The sequence below is a fragment of the Pelecanus crispus genome, chromosome 2 (genome assembly GCF_030463565.1).
Source record: "Pelecanus crispus isolate bPelCri1 chromosome 2, bPelCri1.pri, whole genome shotgun sequence".
Classification (NCBI taxonomy): domain Eukaryota; kingdom Metazoa; phylum Chordata; class Aves; order Pelecaniformes; family Pelecanidae; genus Pelecanus; species Pelecanus crispus.
In genome coordinates, this window is record NC_134644.1 from 144,871,109 (window position 1) to 144,889,019 (window position 17,911).

The following is a 17,911-nucleotide window of genomic DNA, read 5'->3' on the forward strand; positions in this document are numbered from 1 at the left end:
TGCTTAAAAGGAAGAGTGACTCTGTTTTAGGGCCAGTCTTGTTCAATATCTTTATCAATGATCTGGATGAGGGGATCGAGTGCACCCTCAGTAAGTTTGCAGACGACACCAAATTGGGTGGGAGTGTCGATCTGCTCGAGGGTAGGATGGCCCTGCAGAGGGACCTGGACAGGCTGGATCGATGGGCCGTGGCCAACTGTATGAGGTTCAACAAGGCCAAGTGCCGGGTCCTGCACTTGGGTCACAACAACCCCATGCAACGCTACAGGCTTGGGGAGGAGTGGCTGGAAAGCTGCCTGGCCGAAAAGGACCTGGGGGTGTTAGTAGATAGCCGGCTGAACATGAGCCAGCAGTGTGCCCAGGTGGCCAAGAAGGCCAACAGCATCCTGGCTTGTATCAGGAATGCTGTGGCCAGCAGGAGCAGGGAGGTGATTGTCCCCCTGTACTTGGCGCTGGTGAGGCCACACCTGGAATACTGTGTCCAGTTTTGGGCCCCTCACTACAAGAAAGACATTGAGGTGCTGGAGCGTGTTCAGAGGCGGGCAACGAAGCTGGTGAAGGGTCTGGAGAACAAGTCTTATGAGGAGCGGCTGAGGGAACTGGGGTTGTTTAGCCTGGAAAAGAGGAGGCTGAGGGGAGACCTTATCGCTCTCTACAACTACCTGAAAGGAGGTTGTAGTGAGGTGGGTGTTGGTCTCTTCTCCCAAGTAGCTAGCGATAGGACAAGAGGAAATGGGCTTAAGCTGCGCCAGGGGAGGTTTAGACTGGAAATTAGGAAAAATTTCTTTACGGAAAGGGTGGTCAGGCATTGGAACAGGCTGCCCAGAGAGGTGGTGGAGTCACCATCCCTGGAGGCGTTTAAAAAACGGGTAGATGTGGCACTTCGGGATATGGTTTAGTCTAGTCTACCCTTGATTAGTCTAGAGTGGGCTTGGTAGTGTAGGTTAATGGTTGGACTGGATGATCTTAAAGGTCTTTTCCAACCTAGATGATTCTATGATTCTATGATTCTATGATTCTTTTCCACCCTCACCTTGCTGTTGATGGATTTCTCTGATGAAAGACCTCCAGCATTTAATTGGAAACTGTTATGTTAACCACAGGTGAAGGGAGATGCTTCCACTAGACCAGACACAAAGGGAACTATGAACTGAGACATACCCTTGTCTTTGAGGGTTGCTGCTGACACCTCCCACCTGAAGGTGCTGGTTTATGCAGCTCTCAGTTGAAGGTGGCTAAGTTGCACCATTGACCATGCAGAAATCACGGTGGCAGGTCATTTAAAACTTTTTCAGACATTTCCGCATGATGCTGAGGTCTCAACATACCTTTCCGAAAACCCACTCCCAGGTCTGCATTATTTGATCAAGATTTTTAGAATAAATACTGTGACATGATCAAGGACTGGATGCACTTCAACTAGGTCCCAGTTAAGGTTATGAACCTGATACCAGCTTTATAGTGGCTCTGCCACTTACTTGAACATATGAATAATTTTGTATGACTTACTGAAATATCTGGCCAGTATTGTTATGCATGCAAGTTCTGAAAACAAAGAGCAAACCCAAAATGAGTCCTTTATTTAGACCTCAAATTACATGTCTGATTTAGAGTAGTTGAGTAAGAACCACATGTTGCCAAGCATTTTAGGAAATGAGGATTTGTGAGACTGAAAGATCAATTAAAAAGCTGATCTTTAGGTTCCTTTTTTTTTTTTTTCCTTAAGGAAAAGCCTTGTCTCTAGGGGTTAATGTTGATATTGATTATATATAAAATCCCAAAGATTAATTATGCTCATAGTGATGATGCCCTAAATATTGATTCTTCCAATTCTGCAGTTTTTTAAAAGGCTGTAAGGCTAAAGTTATTAAGGTTGAAGTTAGTACTAAGCAGGGAATGTGTCAGTGGTTTTCAGCTCCAGAGAATATTTAGTGTTTCCTCCAACTAAAACATAAGAATTATCTTGATTACAGGAAGAAGGCTAAAAAAGCCCATATCAAAATATTTGGATGACACTAAGAGAATCAAGAAGCAGCAGAATTTTTCTCTGAAATATATGAAGTCACATTATTGTAAGCATGATCAGGTACCACAAATGCAATGTACTCTTCTATTGCACTGGGAAAGTGATTATGAACTATGTATGGGATCCCCCAAGTTAAATGTAATAATGACAATGCAATAAGGTTATATTTTTTTAAGGTATCTGGCTTGGTCTTACTTTACATTTAAATTCCAAAAAGGGGAATTACACAAAACTACCACACTATATGCTAAATGGATTAAAAGCCAGTAAATCACACAATGTAGTTGTGAACAAGAATGCATCCTCCAATAGTTGTATTCGTAGCAGAGTCCCTTGTGTATCATCTTTTGCCCTTAGGCTCCTTAAAATGTTTTATTTAACCTGGAAAAAACCACAAAGCTATCCCTGACATACTTTGGGTCTGACAAAGCTGAGGAAAATCACAGGTAAGGAAATGGCAAGCTGCTGCTACAAGCCATGCTGAATAATCTGGACACAGACACTGAAATATGAATTTCTGTATCACCCATTCAAAACAAGAAATACAGGCCATGTTTCCGGGACATGGGAGCCTCTCCTGCGAATCACAGATTTGGAGCAGGTGTTAGAAGCCTTGGCAAATAACTAGCAAAGAATAAATCCTTAGAGTGACACTGTGGCCAGACTTGGAATATAATTTATGCAGTCCAAGTAAAAATTCCTCTGTTTCACCTACAAGAACTCTACATTACATCATTTGTGTGACTGCTGCTTGGATACTAAGCCCAGTTCTAGTGTCCTCAGAGGATGCTGATCGAGCTCACTTAAGAGAAAATGAAGAAAGAATCACATAATCAATCTCATTAAACAAACTGGAAAAAAAACCCCTAATTTTAGTGAAAATTTTCCCCTGTGAACAGGGAAAGTTCTGTAATAACTTGGTCAGTCTAATAAAATCCACACGGTGAACAGAAATTCAATAACAGCAAACAAAGAAAGAGCTAAAACGAAACCAGAAAGTCAAAGGAGACAAATTCAGAAGGGAAATACTTTTAGCAATGCAATTTTTTACACATCAGAACAATTACCCAGGCTTGATTATTAGTGGAAACAAAAACTTAATCAACCAGCAAATGTAAGCTAACAGGCGGTAAAACTGCATGGCAATGAACGCAGAGAGGAGATGCCATTTCTGACAGCAAATTTAGAAGCTTCTTATGCTGGAGACAAAGCTGAAGGCCACAATTCAGGGTCCTGCATGTTTTCACATTCGGGTGACTTTTTGAGTATTTCACATGCACTTGCTGCAGCAGTTCTGCCCAACTAGTCCAACCAACTGTCCGCAGTGAGGATAAACAGCAGATCCGAAAAGGCGTCTTTTATAAAGACTGAAATACATATGATCAAACTCAACTGACACATTTTGGCACACGTCATGTTTATCCTCCGCAGCTTTTGCCAGTAAATTCAAGATGATGCCATAACCTTTTTGGCTCAGAATGAGCTCAAGACCACAAAGTGAAATGATTAGACAATTTTAGAAAAAAAAATAGAGCTATCAAAATGTGCTGCATAAGAGAAACTTTTAAACATTGATAGGAATGGCTTTGACAGAAATTTCTGCTGGAAAATATGTCAAAGGCTCCAACTTACTTGTTGCAAAAAGGGGAGAAATGAAACTTATTCTCATGTTTCCTGAATATATTTTTATTTTTAACGAGGTCTGAATGAACATACTGAGCCTAGCAAAATAATGTATATATGTACTTCAAATTCAGTCTGAATTGCTTCAGCTTTCAGGTCCAGGATCTTGCTGTGTCTTTATCTGCTAAATTAAAAAGCAGAAAATAAAAAATTAATAATATTTTGCTCTGCATCAAGTCCAACAATTTCCATTTGCCTAAGCTAAAATATCCAAGTTCCAGCTATCGTTGATGGTTGGTTTTGTGTCATTAACTGTCTGCTGTTAGAAAGGATTCAGGGAGAAATCACAGCCACCTCTCCCACTGTGGAGAGAGAACTGGAACCAGTTCTTCAGAGGAGGTATAAGCATCACTGCCAGTGCAACATAGAGGAGCAGGATCTCGCTGAAGCTCAGATCAGTTGACCTTTCACAACGACTGTGGACCACTTCTCACAGTCACCGGCAACAAAACTGATCTAATAATGTGCTGCCACCAGAAAGGGGACAGTGGTTTTGGCTATTACACATATGACCATAACTTTTGTAGAGCACATTGTTTGCTTCTGCCCAGCTGATCACAGAATCCTGATCTTTTTTGGCTCTGTGCTCTGTCATCTTAACTTTTTTTGCCATTTTCCATTTCAGTCATGTATAAACTTTTTCAGCAATAGCTCCATTTTTACAGACCACTGACAGGCAGATGAAAGAGGGTAGGATCAAGGTCTGATCTCTGCGGGGCTGCTTTGGAGACTCCTTTTCACAGGTTAAACAGAGATCTCATTTGCCAGTTTCTAAAGCATTTAATGTGTGTCATGTTGATTTTGTCATCTTCCAGATATTTCATAAGACTTTTCTCATCTCATTTCAAGTAAAGAAGTTTGAGTATTATACATCAACATTATTATCCTTTAATCAACCAAAATTACAGAAAATATAATGTGAAGCTGGTTTGATAGGATTATTTTCCATAAACACAAATGAACTGGCATTAATTATGTTACTCTCTTTTAATTTTTCATTAATTCAGCTTCGTATTAGCTCTTCCATTATTTTTCCAAGGATTTATGTCACACTGACAAGCCTATAATTACTTGGGTCATCTCTTTTATTCTTTTTAAATACTGGCATATTAACTTTCTTTTGCTCTCCTGAAACTTCCCCTGTGTTGCAAGAGTTATTGAAAATCAACATTAATAGTCAGGCTCCTCAACAGTGCCTTTAAACCTGTCGGATACAGGTTATCCAAACCTGCTAATTTAAAAATGTTTAATTTCCTGTTCCAAAGCAGAATAGAAACAGCTTCAAAGTTCCTGAAGCACATACAGCTCTCACCCCTCCAAATCAAGCCCATAAGAACTGGGAATGCTCAGGGTCCCATATCACTTGGAATAAGTCATAGAGGGCAATAACAAGACTAATTTCTGACTGCGATGCAGAAGAGAAGGTGACAAGCAAATACTCTTTGATCTGTAAGCTGTTAAAACACAATTGTTTCTGGTTTAGCAGATGTGGAAACTGAGATGTGGGGAACCTTAGCAATGCCCACAGTGCACATATCAAACCTAAGATTAGAAATCAGAAGGTCTGAGCTCCGCCATGCCTAACAGCTATAGGCAGCTCCTCACATATCCTCCCCTGTGTAAACCAGAGGTTCCAACCAAAAATCACCACATCCAAGCACAAACAAAAACGTGCAACTGTTTATTATTAGTTGATTATCTTTTTATTGGAGTCACAGTTAACTATGAAAAGGGAAGGAAATCAATTAATTGCTGATTTTTTTCATTTCTTCTGTACAATTCCTGCGTTTTGCCCCAGAGTGAAATTTTTTTGTAAAGCAGTCAGCACACATGGAATTACCATGATGTATAACTACAAGTAATTTTTAAAATAAGACTGATTATCCTTTGGTTTTTTATGTTGCCTTCTTATGGAGATAATGGCAAAAAAACAGTAATGCAGACATACATACAAATATTGTGTTAGGAACCTAGAAAAACAGCTAGGGATGTTACATGCCAAAATGAGCCAGTACAGTACTGAAAAACAAATATCCACATTTTAAGTTTATTTGTTGCAAGGTTGAACTTCTGAAACATGCAAGTATGCATGAGCTTAAAAGAATTATGAAGTCAAAGGTAAAAAAATAAATTACAAATTTAAATAAGTGTCTGATATAGTCTAGTACTAAAACAGTCACACTTCTATATAGCATTTTCTGAGATATGTTCAAGTAGGAAAGCAGCTGAGACCAACTAGTGTCACTGAAAACAAGCTATAATGTTAAAATATTGAATTGCTCTTGGCCAGAGTAGCTAATATGAGTTATAAATTTGAATTCTGTTCCTTCATGCTTAGTGCTTGGAAATGTGGAATGATCCAGCAACAAAAAGAAATCTATATAAATTGAATACTGTATTTGCTGCTTTGTGATTTAGCATTCTAAAACACTCAGGCAAAAGAAAGGCTGCATTAAGAGAACATCAAGTGACTCATATTCAGAAGATAGGCAACACCATATCTGAGATTGCTTTTATAATGTTAATTCAGCTCAGCTGTGTGAGTCCCTTTCCAAACAGCAGGTCATATAATGAGAGCATTCTTTTTCAGAAGACTTCTATCTCACTCAGATCTGGGAATAAGTCAACAGTTGTGTTGAAGAAGATGCTAAATGTGAGGTAGCCAATCCCTCATTTACTGTAGAAATGGAATTTGATGTAGTGAATGAGGTGGCAACTGCAGAAGGGTTGCTGGATTAAGGGATTTGACTGTTGCCCTGAAGAATTCCAACTTCTCTTTCTTTATAAAATTCCAAGGTCATACTGGAATAATTTAAACCAACATCTTTTAAATTGTCATTAATTCTGTTTCCTCATTTCTATTCAATTCTATTCATTCCTCATTTTCTATACCCCATCTTAAATCCTCGGGCTTGATTTGGTGGAATTTTAAAGTCTCATAGTTGTAATTTAACATTTCATAGACTGTGTATCTTAAAGGAATTGCAGCTACCCACAGTTAGTCAGAAGTTGAGTTATGGGATATGTGCTATTCATCTAAACAAAGTGACTGTGATAATTTGTCCTTCTTTCCTTTTTTACTATTCTTGGAACTTAATTCCAGGAGACTATAGGCACTCTGAACTTACTAATTACTGTGAAAAATCAGATCCAAGGTACTTCAGCTTAGGCATCCAAAGTTAGTGAACCGTTTCAGCCATACTTCCTTTGTTTCCATCAAAAAGATGTGGAAGAACTCAAATCTATATATAGTGGCTGAATATCCATACAAGGTGTACGTTCAACCAATTCCCCAGCTCTTTGCCCTGCTTTCTAAGATAAAGAAACATCCATAGTTGGACCTGAATCTCCATCGAGGTGTTTGATCTGAATTGAAGGATCTCAGGGAACATCACAAAATGCATTTGTTGCGCAACCCACACATCAGCTTAATTCACTTTCCACAAAGCAAAGATGATACCACTGATTCAGCTCATGAGAGGAAAAACAAATTAGTGGTTGGTTGTGACGTGCTCAGATGCTGTCATGAGGAACACCATAGAACAGTCTGTAATAAATTAATAATGTCTATCAAGAACAGCATCTGAGCAGAGAGTGATAAATGAATTGCAAGGTCACATGTTGAAACGGGAAGAAAATAATAGCGAATTATCTGGGCACCATCCATTCTATCCAATAAATGAGGTAAGGGTATATTGAAAGAATAGTTATGATCTGATAATCAAAGGCCATTGTAAGGCGCCTTCACAGAGGGGGCAGGTTAAGTTTGCACGGGCAGTTTTAATTCTGACCTGTTTTAACTGTTCTCATCTTTGCTGATCCTTTGGCAATAACCATTGAAACTGTGGGGTATGTGCATTCCTGTTTATGTGCCATTTCCTAGATTTTTATTAAATGAAAAACTATCTACTCCATATTACAAAAAGATACACAGATGCAATTTATTTCATATCACATTTCATTGGGGCTTTTGAGTTCCCTAATTTGTTGAAACTGCTAAACCTCTAAATTCAAAGTTTGTATCATTAACAGATACATGTTCCAATTACCCAAACATACCCTGACATATGCATTTACTAGGTACCCAACTCCTTATGGAATTCAAGTGTATAAACAAGCTCAGGTAGATCTACTGACAAGAAATTACATAGAAATTACACATCCAATTGAGCAACGTCCCCCTGATGTCTGCTTTTTCAAACCATGTGGTCTACAACACAATATTATTGTCCCATACACTTTTTTTTTTCTTATGACTTCCATTTTAATTTACATATTAAAACGTGGGTTTAGGTAAGTGACTTGATTAAGATCAGCTGAAAATCTGTGGCACTGCCAGGCACCACAGCTGCATTTACAATCCCTGGTTGGTGCTTTAGTCACAGTAAAATCCCTCCTTCCTTTTAATACTCACTAGAATTCAGTTCTTAAAATATTACTCCTATAAAATTTTGTCAAGTCTTGTGACTTTTAAAATTTAAATAGCAAGAGAAATGTTTTTCTGATAGCACTATTGAATGAAATTAAACATTGATTCCTGCCTTGCTTTCAGCAAGAAACAGTCTCCAGCTCAGCTGTACGCACTTCACTCCTCACTTGCATGGACTTTTCTTCCTACAGCATTTTAAAAGGTCTAATTTTTACTTCAAATTTTCATTCCGTGTACATCACCAGCTGTGAGAAAATACAGTTTTTTCATGTACTTGTTTTCGTTTGGGGGCTTGTTCCAGTGCAAAGTCAAATCCTCTTAAACCTTCAATCGGTTCCCAGCATTACGGATGGGTACCCTACACTTTGGGTAGCTATGTATAAAGTCTTTATCTACAATTCTGACCTCTAAATTTTTGATATATCAGAGAACTGAATCTTCTAGCAAGAATTTTTTCATTCTACTGTGTATATAATACAATGCTCTGTAAAACTATTTCTCTCACCAGTACAACATCCAGCAACCCAGAGTATCACGGTGGAAGAGACATGTTAGTCTGGAGCCATCTACTGGTTGTATTGCTCAGCTTTAACAGACAGATTTGAAAAACCACTTTACACATGTAATTTTTTTGTAATTATAAAAATAACAGCTTATATTAATAGATTAATCACATAAGTATGTGATATTTCTTGTGTACTGGTTCTTTGTTTTTAAGTTTAAATACTCAGTGCACTTAATATGGCCCAATTATCAAAATAAAAAAGTATTTATCTTGCTTTCATAAACAAAATTAAAATGGAGGGGAGGGGGCCTAAAAAAGCTCTTATTTCTCAATAATACTGAAAAACCCCAAGGAATATGGGAATACTAATGCTTAGATGCAAACAATTCAGTAAAGTAATCCACATCTCTTTAGTTTTATTGCTGTGACGAAGAGGATAAATAATTCTTATCGCCTTATTTGATGCTTTGTAAGATTTCACCCTGAATTTGTATGTGTTGTTCTAAAATAGCTGAGATGCACCATGTATGGTTTTCTTGGGATTAAAAAAGGTCTCAGTCAATTTCATTATGTTCTTCAAAGGTTTTTATTAAAAACTAATTGAGACCAAAAAGGTAGCAGATGAACAGAAGTATAAAGCCTTTAAAACCAGAAGTTCTAATAAACAAGCTACTATGAACTAAAAATAATCCAGACAATTTAGTTTGGAGACCAAATTATATTTATATAATGATGCTGTTAAGTATGTATTTACTTATTTATTACATGACAATATTGATAATAATTTGTGCTGTAATTTAGTATTATTTCTATTATTGCAAGAATATATGCAACTTTAACTGTGTCTTCAGGAGCAAGAGAGAGCATTTTACAGATTTTACCAGTTTAAGAGAGATTCTCCGTACCTATTAAATAAGTATACATCTACATCTACGTATATGTATGTATAGACGCAGACATACAAAAATATATACATTAACTCATTATGCCAATGTCTATATACATATGCATATACATAAGCATACATACACGTGCATGTGTATATACACTTAAGTGCATATGTGTATATACATATATGTATATATGTATGCAATATACGTATATTCATCTATATATGTATATACATATACACACATGCATGCACATGCATGCATGCCTACGTATCACACCTAACATCTAACTTGCACCTTCTACAATCTCAGCTGAACAAAATTCTCTGGTTGCTGTTAGTTGTACTAGGATTAAACATTTGCCATTATTCACACTTGCTCTCAGCAGATTCATCAGCAGGAGAAACTTCCAACAGGAGCTGTAAGTGGCAAGTAATTTTATCAAGAAATGCAAAATGCAATTTAAAATGTATAAAAGGCATATAAACAACAAGACTTCCCAGCATAAAGAGGAAAGCATAAACATATTGCAGGTTTGGAGACCAGACTATGGGAGCTAAAACTAGGAAGAAAGACATTGCCACCATCACAAATGGAACTGGTAGAAACACCTGCAAGAAAAAGAAAAAAAAAAAAATTTAGGAAACAAACTGACCAACTGTCATTTTATGTCTCATTCATAAAAGCAATAACGCGTTCTTTGCCACACTAGAGAACTGTTTCTCACATTTCTGCAGTCTCACCCAGGATGAGATTCATGTGACCCCAAATTGCCTCCAAGATAGGCAACTTGTCCAAAATACTTGTTCAGGCTCTGTCTGTTGTCAATGGGGAGAGACAGGCAAGCCCTGAATACCATTCATCCACATATGATATTATGGGATCCTGAAAGAAACCCAGGGTTGGGTGCCTACAAGAAGCCTTGACAATGAGCATGCACTCCTAACCCATGTTTCTGACAGCTAGATTGGGATTACATTAAACCTATCTTCAACGTCTGTGGTTGTGTCAGGGAAGATGAGAGTAGATCAAGGTTTAATTAACCGTGAATGGCCAGCCTGGATCCCACACTGTTCTGGTTACTGCTCCACACTACTATGGTGTCATGTTGCTTGCACGTCCCCCATTCTGCATACACCCATCTCTTGTTTTGGAGTGCAAGCTCTCCGGGGCACAGACCATCTGTTTGTTTCTTTTCCTTTTACAGTGAAGCAGTTTTTGAATAAGGCTCTAAAGATTGTGATTATTATTTGTATTTTTGTAGTGACTATCCACTTTTGACTTCCACTTGTTCCGTAACTCTTGCATGCTACCCATGACTCAAAACAATCTGCAAAAATATTTTAAAACTTATTTCCATTTACTTTGTATGGTCGATGTAGATGAGGTTCCCGATACCGAAGTACAATCAGGCTTGCACAAGTCAATCCAATCATAAGCCAGGCAGAAAATCCAAAGTAATTTGTTAATGTAATAAGGTCAGAGGGGATGATAAAAATGGATGCAATGGTGGTTGAAAAAATCATGGCTGGAGCTGGAGTACAGGAGTGGACATTAAGCATGGATATTAAAACAGGTAAATGTCCTGACTGACTTCCAGCATAGCTTAATCGACCTAGTGTGAACATGCTGCTGTTGAGAGCACCAAATATTGAGACAGCAACAGAGAGAGGAATGATCCAGGCAACAGAGGGGATCACTCGATCAGCCCAAGTGACTGCCACAGCAACTGCAAGAAAGCAAAGCATTAGTGTAGTGTAGGTACCATGTTCTGAGTTACTGACAGACTCAGCAAAAATTAAACTTACAATACATGAAACACCCATTATTTACTAGAAATCCCTGTTTTTTTGTTACTGTAGTCAAACTTGACTAATCTAATCCTAAAGTTATTTAATTCAGGAGCTAAAATTTTCCTGGGGGGGATGACAGCGAGAAGGAGTGCTGCCTGCCAGAGGAAGCCGGGTAAACCTGCTGGGGCCGATACCACGGTAATGGACTGCGCAGCGGGAGCAAGCTGCATCTCACCGCCATGAATCACAAACATACACGCATGGGCAAGGCCACGCGGGGAAAGAAAACGAACGCATTAGTCCCCGGCGTGACCACGGTGGTGACATGATCTACTGTGATGAGGACACTGCCAACATGAGCGCATGTACGTGCAGAGACGGGTCAGCAAGCGTGTTATTAATGAGGTTTTGCTTTGGGTGGAACTGAGAAATGTGAAAGATTATTTCTGAACAAGAGATATTCAATAGTGCTTGGAAATTAGCTATAGCCCATACTGTAGCAAGGACTAATATTTAGTGGGTCTATAACCAACTGCCATGAGGAATATAGGTCTTGCAGTGACCTGAGCAGGGTAGGAAGTTATTAGAGATAGGGAAAACAACCCCCTTCCCCAAAAAAAAGTAGTGAAAGAACAAGAACTGCAGCAATGCGTAGCAATGTTTGAAACGAGCTATAATTTTAAGGCTATCTCCTCAGCTGACATAGATAAGCACTGCTCCCCTGGTATGTTTGGGGCTGGTCATGCTTGTTGGGCAGCTGCTATTCAGGGATACTCTGGTATTCGCTGCCTCTTTCATTGTAGGATGGATCTGCAAACGTATGCATTTCTCCCAGCAGATAGCCTGACAATGGCTGAGCAATAATATGAGGTCACTGAGTGACGGCCGCACCAGTCCCATTTATGTTATTGAGCTGTTTTCACAGAAAAAAAATAATTGCTCCATCCAAATGAGGTATGGTTTTTGTCACTCCTGAAGGGAAGGTCTGACAGCTCAGTCTCATTACAATGGTACTTAAAAGGTGCTGTTTGGACAATCAAGGAGAAATACAGCTCCTCTTGGACCTTTTCATGGACAGCTTATTGGTACAGGATCTGACGGAGGCATTACATGCATTGGACTTTTGTACAGGCCTTTCTAAGGAATCACAATACTTATGAATAACCCTCACACACACATGAAACAGATACATTTTTGTGTTCATAGTCTTTTCTATGTTACTTACCACAGTAGACTTGTCCACCTCCTAAAAAGTAATGGCTTTGGCCTGAGACACCATGAGGTAGGGAAGGAAGGAGTAGCGAGGATTAAAACTACAGCAAAACAAAGGCCTTCTCTATACTCAACAGAGACCTGATCTTCACCTAATTTTCCACATTTTAACACACTTCTGATTTCTTTTTAGACAGTGCAGGTATAAGCCAACATTTTCAACACCTAATAGCATCTGTCTGCATTTAGTCCAACTTGTGTCATACAGCAAAATTAAACAAGAATTCTCTTTTAAAACTTAGAATGAAACCCAAACTTCCTGACTGTGAAGTTAGATGAGCAGAAGTAACCCAGTAAATTGACATCAGATGGGTATGCTAATGGACCACACTTTTTTAATATGAAAAAATCAAATGCATACCTGAAGAGACAATTTCCTTAGGTGTGAGGACAGTCAGGTATGAGATGTTCACCAGTAAATAAAAAACAATTACTGCAGGAACAGCAGTCATCACAGTTAAGGGGATATTTCTGCTAGGGTTCTTCATCTCTTCTGAAAAATACAATTTAAAAAGACTAATAAAGCAAGCAGTGTAGCTTCTAAAAGTGCATTTCAGTAGTAATTCTGCACAGAGCTTGACAAGACTGATACCAAAGTCATGCCCAACCCCTAATCATGGCTTGACAAGACTGATACCGAAATCATGCCCAATCATGGCTGCTAAGCTACATTGCTTGTGAGGTCCTACAGTGATTCTCAAATGGTTTATTATCAAAGAAGCCTAAAAAAAATTTTTTTTTCTTATTTAGCTATTTTTAACTATCTTGGAAGGAGGGATGGATGGAGGTCTGAAAGGGCTGATAACTTTTCTTTGATTTGATTAAACATGTATTTGACAATTAGAAAATTGATTTGGTAACAAATTTTCAAGTAGCCATACTTTTAAATCGCTAGCTTAAACATCAGACTCTAAAGTCAGATTATTTATACTTATATCACTTCATGAGTCCTGATCTGAATCTTTCCAACTGTATTTTCCTATTCCTGCACGAAACCTTTCTCTTTGCCCTTATATCAGAAAAAGTAACAAGAGAGACTGAAGGTATTGACAGAAGAGCAGTAATGCAGTGGCTTTAAAAGGGGGTCATTCCCAGCTGGATTCTGCTCTTGATTATCTTTTCCAGTGCAAAGCTGGTGGAGGAAAACTGTTTAGTGCTAAGCCTAAGTGGCTTTAAAAGGGGGTCATTCCCAGCTGGATTCTGCTCTTGATTATCTTTTCCAGTGCAAACCTGGTGGAGGAAAACTGTTTAGTGCTAAGCCTGGCACCTTAGCTTAAAACTACCCTTACTAAATATGAAAAAATTCTAAATTTTGCAGCTGAACAACTGAGGCACTGGCACACATTCCCACGTGATAGTCCTAGCAAAGATGGAGATAGTTTCCAGAACCCTAATAATTTATCCTCATCTCAATCAAAAAGGGACTTTTTCATCTTTCAATCCCTCATCCCTTCCCTTTTGCTCCCTGTCCCTTTCCTGCTTCCCTCAGCATTTACAAAAGACTTCCTCAGTATTACCAACTGATAACTCACAAGGGGGAAGAAGTGAGAAGTCAAATGTGCAGCTTACGTAAGCTGTTTTTAGGAGACAGAAATCCCTTTCCTCCCTCAAATAGCATTTGTCTCCTGCCCAGAACATCAGCTCTGAGCCCGCCACAGCGCTGGCTGTAGTGTGCAGAGCCAGACGGACTGAATGAGCACAACAACGGAATTCAGATACGGACAATTGGAGAATTTGGGATTTATTTCAAATGTAAGAAATACACTTGGCAATTTTGAGCCCAGAAGTGGACAATCACCAAAACTGCCAATTTAAATTTATCTTTCCATTTGTTTTGTTGCTCGTTACAGTCCTGCTGTCCAGCTGGCACCTGATGCTTTAGCTGAAGCTCCCAGGAATGAAGTTACTGTTGAAGAACAGAAAATTCAGTTCAGAAGAGGACTATTGCATAGGTTGCACCTGTCTAAACAGCTGTGCTGTCCAGTGTATAGGTTTTATTACTACCATTAACTGATCAGAAAATAATAATATTTTACGAATAATTTCTTATTTTCTCGGGCTTACAAAGCTAAATGCTTGCCTTTAAGGTAATCCTAAGATTTCAAAATTATACTTTGCTGATTTATATCACCTTTTTTATTGCAGCATATTGTTAATGCTGGAATAGCTGAATTTGAATAATAACAGTCATTTTTTTAAACATTAACCCAATTTTCACACTGTTCTCACCATTGAACTTTGTGTTATGCATTTCACACATTCGGTTTATTTAATGTTTTACATGTGATAGAGGTCAATGGATAAATCAGTTTAAAGATACAAGAGCAACATCCATTTGCTTACAACTTAATTCTGTAAATCTGGTGATACTATAAAACACTATTCATTTAACTCATGACATGCATAACTAACATTATGAACATTATCTCTGCAGCTTTCATGAAAAACTGCTCTATTTATTACTGCCATACGTGTCATCAGATACAGAACAGGGTAAGTAAATGGTTTTGAATGTTAAAAATTGAGCACAAGTTATATGAGAAGATTTATACCCCTTTCCTTACATTCTTCACCTTCTGTGCAAAACCTTATTTTCCCAAGGAAGTGACTACTGACCATCCGATATATCCCATAAAATTACTATATTTTAACACAATTCAAAATTAATTTGTCCATGTACAAACCAGCTGCATAATCTCAGAGAAGGTACAGATGTTTAAATACACATTAATCAATTATCTTTTTGGATTTGGTCCTTACCAAGCACATAGTTTGGCATGGATATCTTAATCCTTTTCTAAAAATGCACTGACGCTAAGACAAAATGCAACGTTTTAAGGTATGAAAAAATCTGTTTATGCATGAGATTTTAAATGAACTATTTTGATTTCTCTTGTCATCCTTTGGAAATGTCAGTCTGATTCTGGAGACTGCACAAGAAGCAAGAAAGTTCCCAAGAGCGAAATAACGCCTCTTCTACCAGCCCCAACAAACACAGGACTCGTGTAAAATGTGAGAGACCCTACGTTCTACTAAGATGAGCTGAGGAACATAAGAATGGTGACTACAGAACAAAATCTAAAGAAGAGAAGTGGGATACCTGCCATATAATTGAGGGACCACCAACCACCATAGGCATACAGTCCTTGGAAGAAGGCTTCAGCAACCTGTGATGCGTTGGGGATCTCTGAGCTGAATGCGTCCTCAAACCTGGCCAGGCTCTCCTTTCTCCCGCCAATGAGAACTATGCCACCAATGGCGATTACAGACAAGGCCATCATCTTCAGCAGAGTGAAAATCGTCTGCACCCACGCAGCCATTTTGACGCTGCGGCCATTCAAAATCCCCAGGGACCAGAGAACAGCCAAGGCCAAGCATTTCTTCAGCACTTCTGGTGCAGGGCAAATGCCGTAGAAGGGCTGGGTGGCATATTCAGCAAACAGCAAGGCTCGAGCAGCATTTGATGCTGGTTTGGTAAATGTCGATGTCCAGATAAAGACGAAGGCAGGTAGGGATCCAAGGCCTCTTTTAATATGGCTGTATTCTCCTCCGGAGAAGGGCAGAGCTGTTCCCAGCTCTGCGTAGCAGAGGGAACCCATCAGAGAAACCAGCCCAGACGCAGTCCAGATCGTTAGTGCGACGCCGACGTTGAGTAAGGAATGCTTTAACACCCCCGTGGGAGACACAAAGATCCCTGCCCCGACAATTGATCCTATAATAAAACTTACCCCATCAAAATAACCTATATTTCTTTTGAGTTGCATCTTGGCCTTTTCTTTTCTTTTCCCACCTTTGGGATTGTCACTCTTTCCCTTCCCCATTTTTTCTGGTTTTTCACAGCAGATTATATGACTTCAGAGACTAGATTACATGTATTTCCCTCTCACCTCGTCGTTAGCAGATTGTCACAGCCCTACTTGCTAGTGAAATGTTATGGGAAGCCTGGCTTAATCATTCAGAAAAGAGAGCATACTTTGGGTTTTGGTGTCTTCTGTGTGAAGATGATTAACCAAATACTTCAAGAAACACTGGCAAATCATACACATGTTGGTTTAATATGTACTTCAGAAATTATTAAGGTCTGGAGGTATTTTTAAAGAAACCGGCGTAAAAAATAATGTGCAGTAAACACTCATTTCTCAGCTGATTTTCATCAACAATTTCAAACTTTTTATGTATGTCTTCAGAGACAACTGCAAGAGGTGGGTAAATGTGAATTCTGCATCAGACCTAGGGAAAGGGGAAGGGTATGGCAGCATGAAGATAAAATCGGCTCTCCTTATGTTATTGACAGTGACATGGGCATGAGCTGAACAGTCTGGTACTATTTCTCCACCGTCAGTACATAAAATGGACAGGGATAACCAGTGATCACCAGTATGTTTTGTCAAATCCTCATCAGTCACTGGGTATACTGGAGCTTGTTTATATTTCACTCATTAAACACTGCCCTAGAAAGAAAATTACCAGTTTATTCCCCATTTTTCTTGAGCACTCATTGTTATAGTAGTACCCAAGCACTTCCTAAGCAGGTATTAATCTTCAGACACTGTTGTCAGGGGAATGGGCTGTATCCTTGTTTCCATTGCCTGTATGGAGGCTGTGGAACAGAAAGATGAAGGCTGAAAGTTCCCACCAGCTTGGTGTGAGCCTTTTAAGGTGCAGCCACTGCTTCTTCTACATATTTAACAATCTGTGGTATATTTTATGTTCAAAATATGGAAAAGGAGCTTCTCTTCAATCAGATGTGGATATACCATTGCCATATGCTTTTGCCCCAACAAAAATGTATTTACTCTTTTTAAGAGATGTAAAGAAAAATGGGCAGAAAGTGGGAAACTAACTGAAAAAGAAGGTCAGCATATACCCTAAGGGTTGTTAAGCGCCCAAACCAGTAGCTGCAAAGTTCTTACTTTTTGCCAGCAAAGTTGCGGAATCGGTTTTGTCCCAAAGGTCAAAGCTCATTAACGCAGCAAACAAAACTCACGGCTTTCACAGGGCCCAATTTGAAAGACACAGTGGTTCAGATCAGTCCTGAACAGCAGGATTTCACTCAAGTACAAAATAAATTCATCTGAGAAATTGGGTTTATGTAATATGCCATCACGTAAAAGACCTTTAGTTAAAATAGGCATGTGCACAGACTGTTGGTTTTTAATTTTTTCAATGACTTCGTTAAAGTGAGTTTCCATCACCACACAGAAACTATGCAGCATGGTCAGTGACAGAATCCACAGCTCCAGAGCAGCTTTTAACTGTAAGGCAATTCTTCCATCTTCTGCAAATCACTGCAGCACTCACTATATACTTTCA

At 38.9% G+C, this 17,911-nt stretch overlaps 1 protein-coding gene across 1 annotated transcript; it reads right to left on the reverse strand.

Moving 5' to 3' along the window:
* Positions 1 to 9,898: 9,898 nt before the first annotated feature.
* SLC7A13 (solute carrier family 7 member 13) lies at positions 9,899 to 16,419 on the reverse strand. Its single transcript, XM_009483879.2, has 4 exons — positions 15,699 to 16,419; positions 12,960 to 13,091; positions 10,898 to 11,262; positions 9,899 to 10,144 (listed from the first exon to the last, which is right to left on the reverse strand). Exons 1-4 carry the CDS (start codon positions 16,417 to 16,419, stop codon positions 9,899 to 9,901), a joined length of 1,464 nt encoding a protein of 487 aa, XP_009482154.2.
* Between the last annotated feature and the right edge of the window lie 1,492 nt (positions 16,420 to 17,911).

What these genes read in the sequence shown, in the direction of transcription:
- SLC7A13 (XM_009483879.2), bottom strand. Translation starts at nt 16,419, where the DNA reads ATGGGGAAGGGAAAGAGTGACAATCCCAAAGGTGGGAAAAGAAAAGAA. An exon ending in TAAGGAAATTGTCTCTTCAG is followed by an intron (nt 11,263 to 12,959) that starts GTATGCATTTGA and finishes GCTTTCTTGCAG; the next exon opens with TTGCTGTGGCAGTCACTTGG. An exon ending in ATCTACATCGACCATACAAA is followed by an intron (nt 10,145 to 10,897) that starts GTAAATGGAAAT and finishes TTTTTCTTGCAG; the next exon opens with GTGTTTCTACCAGTTCCATT.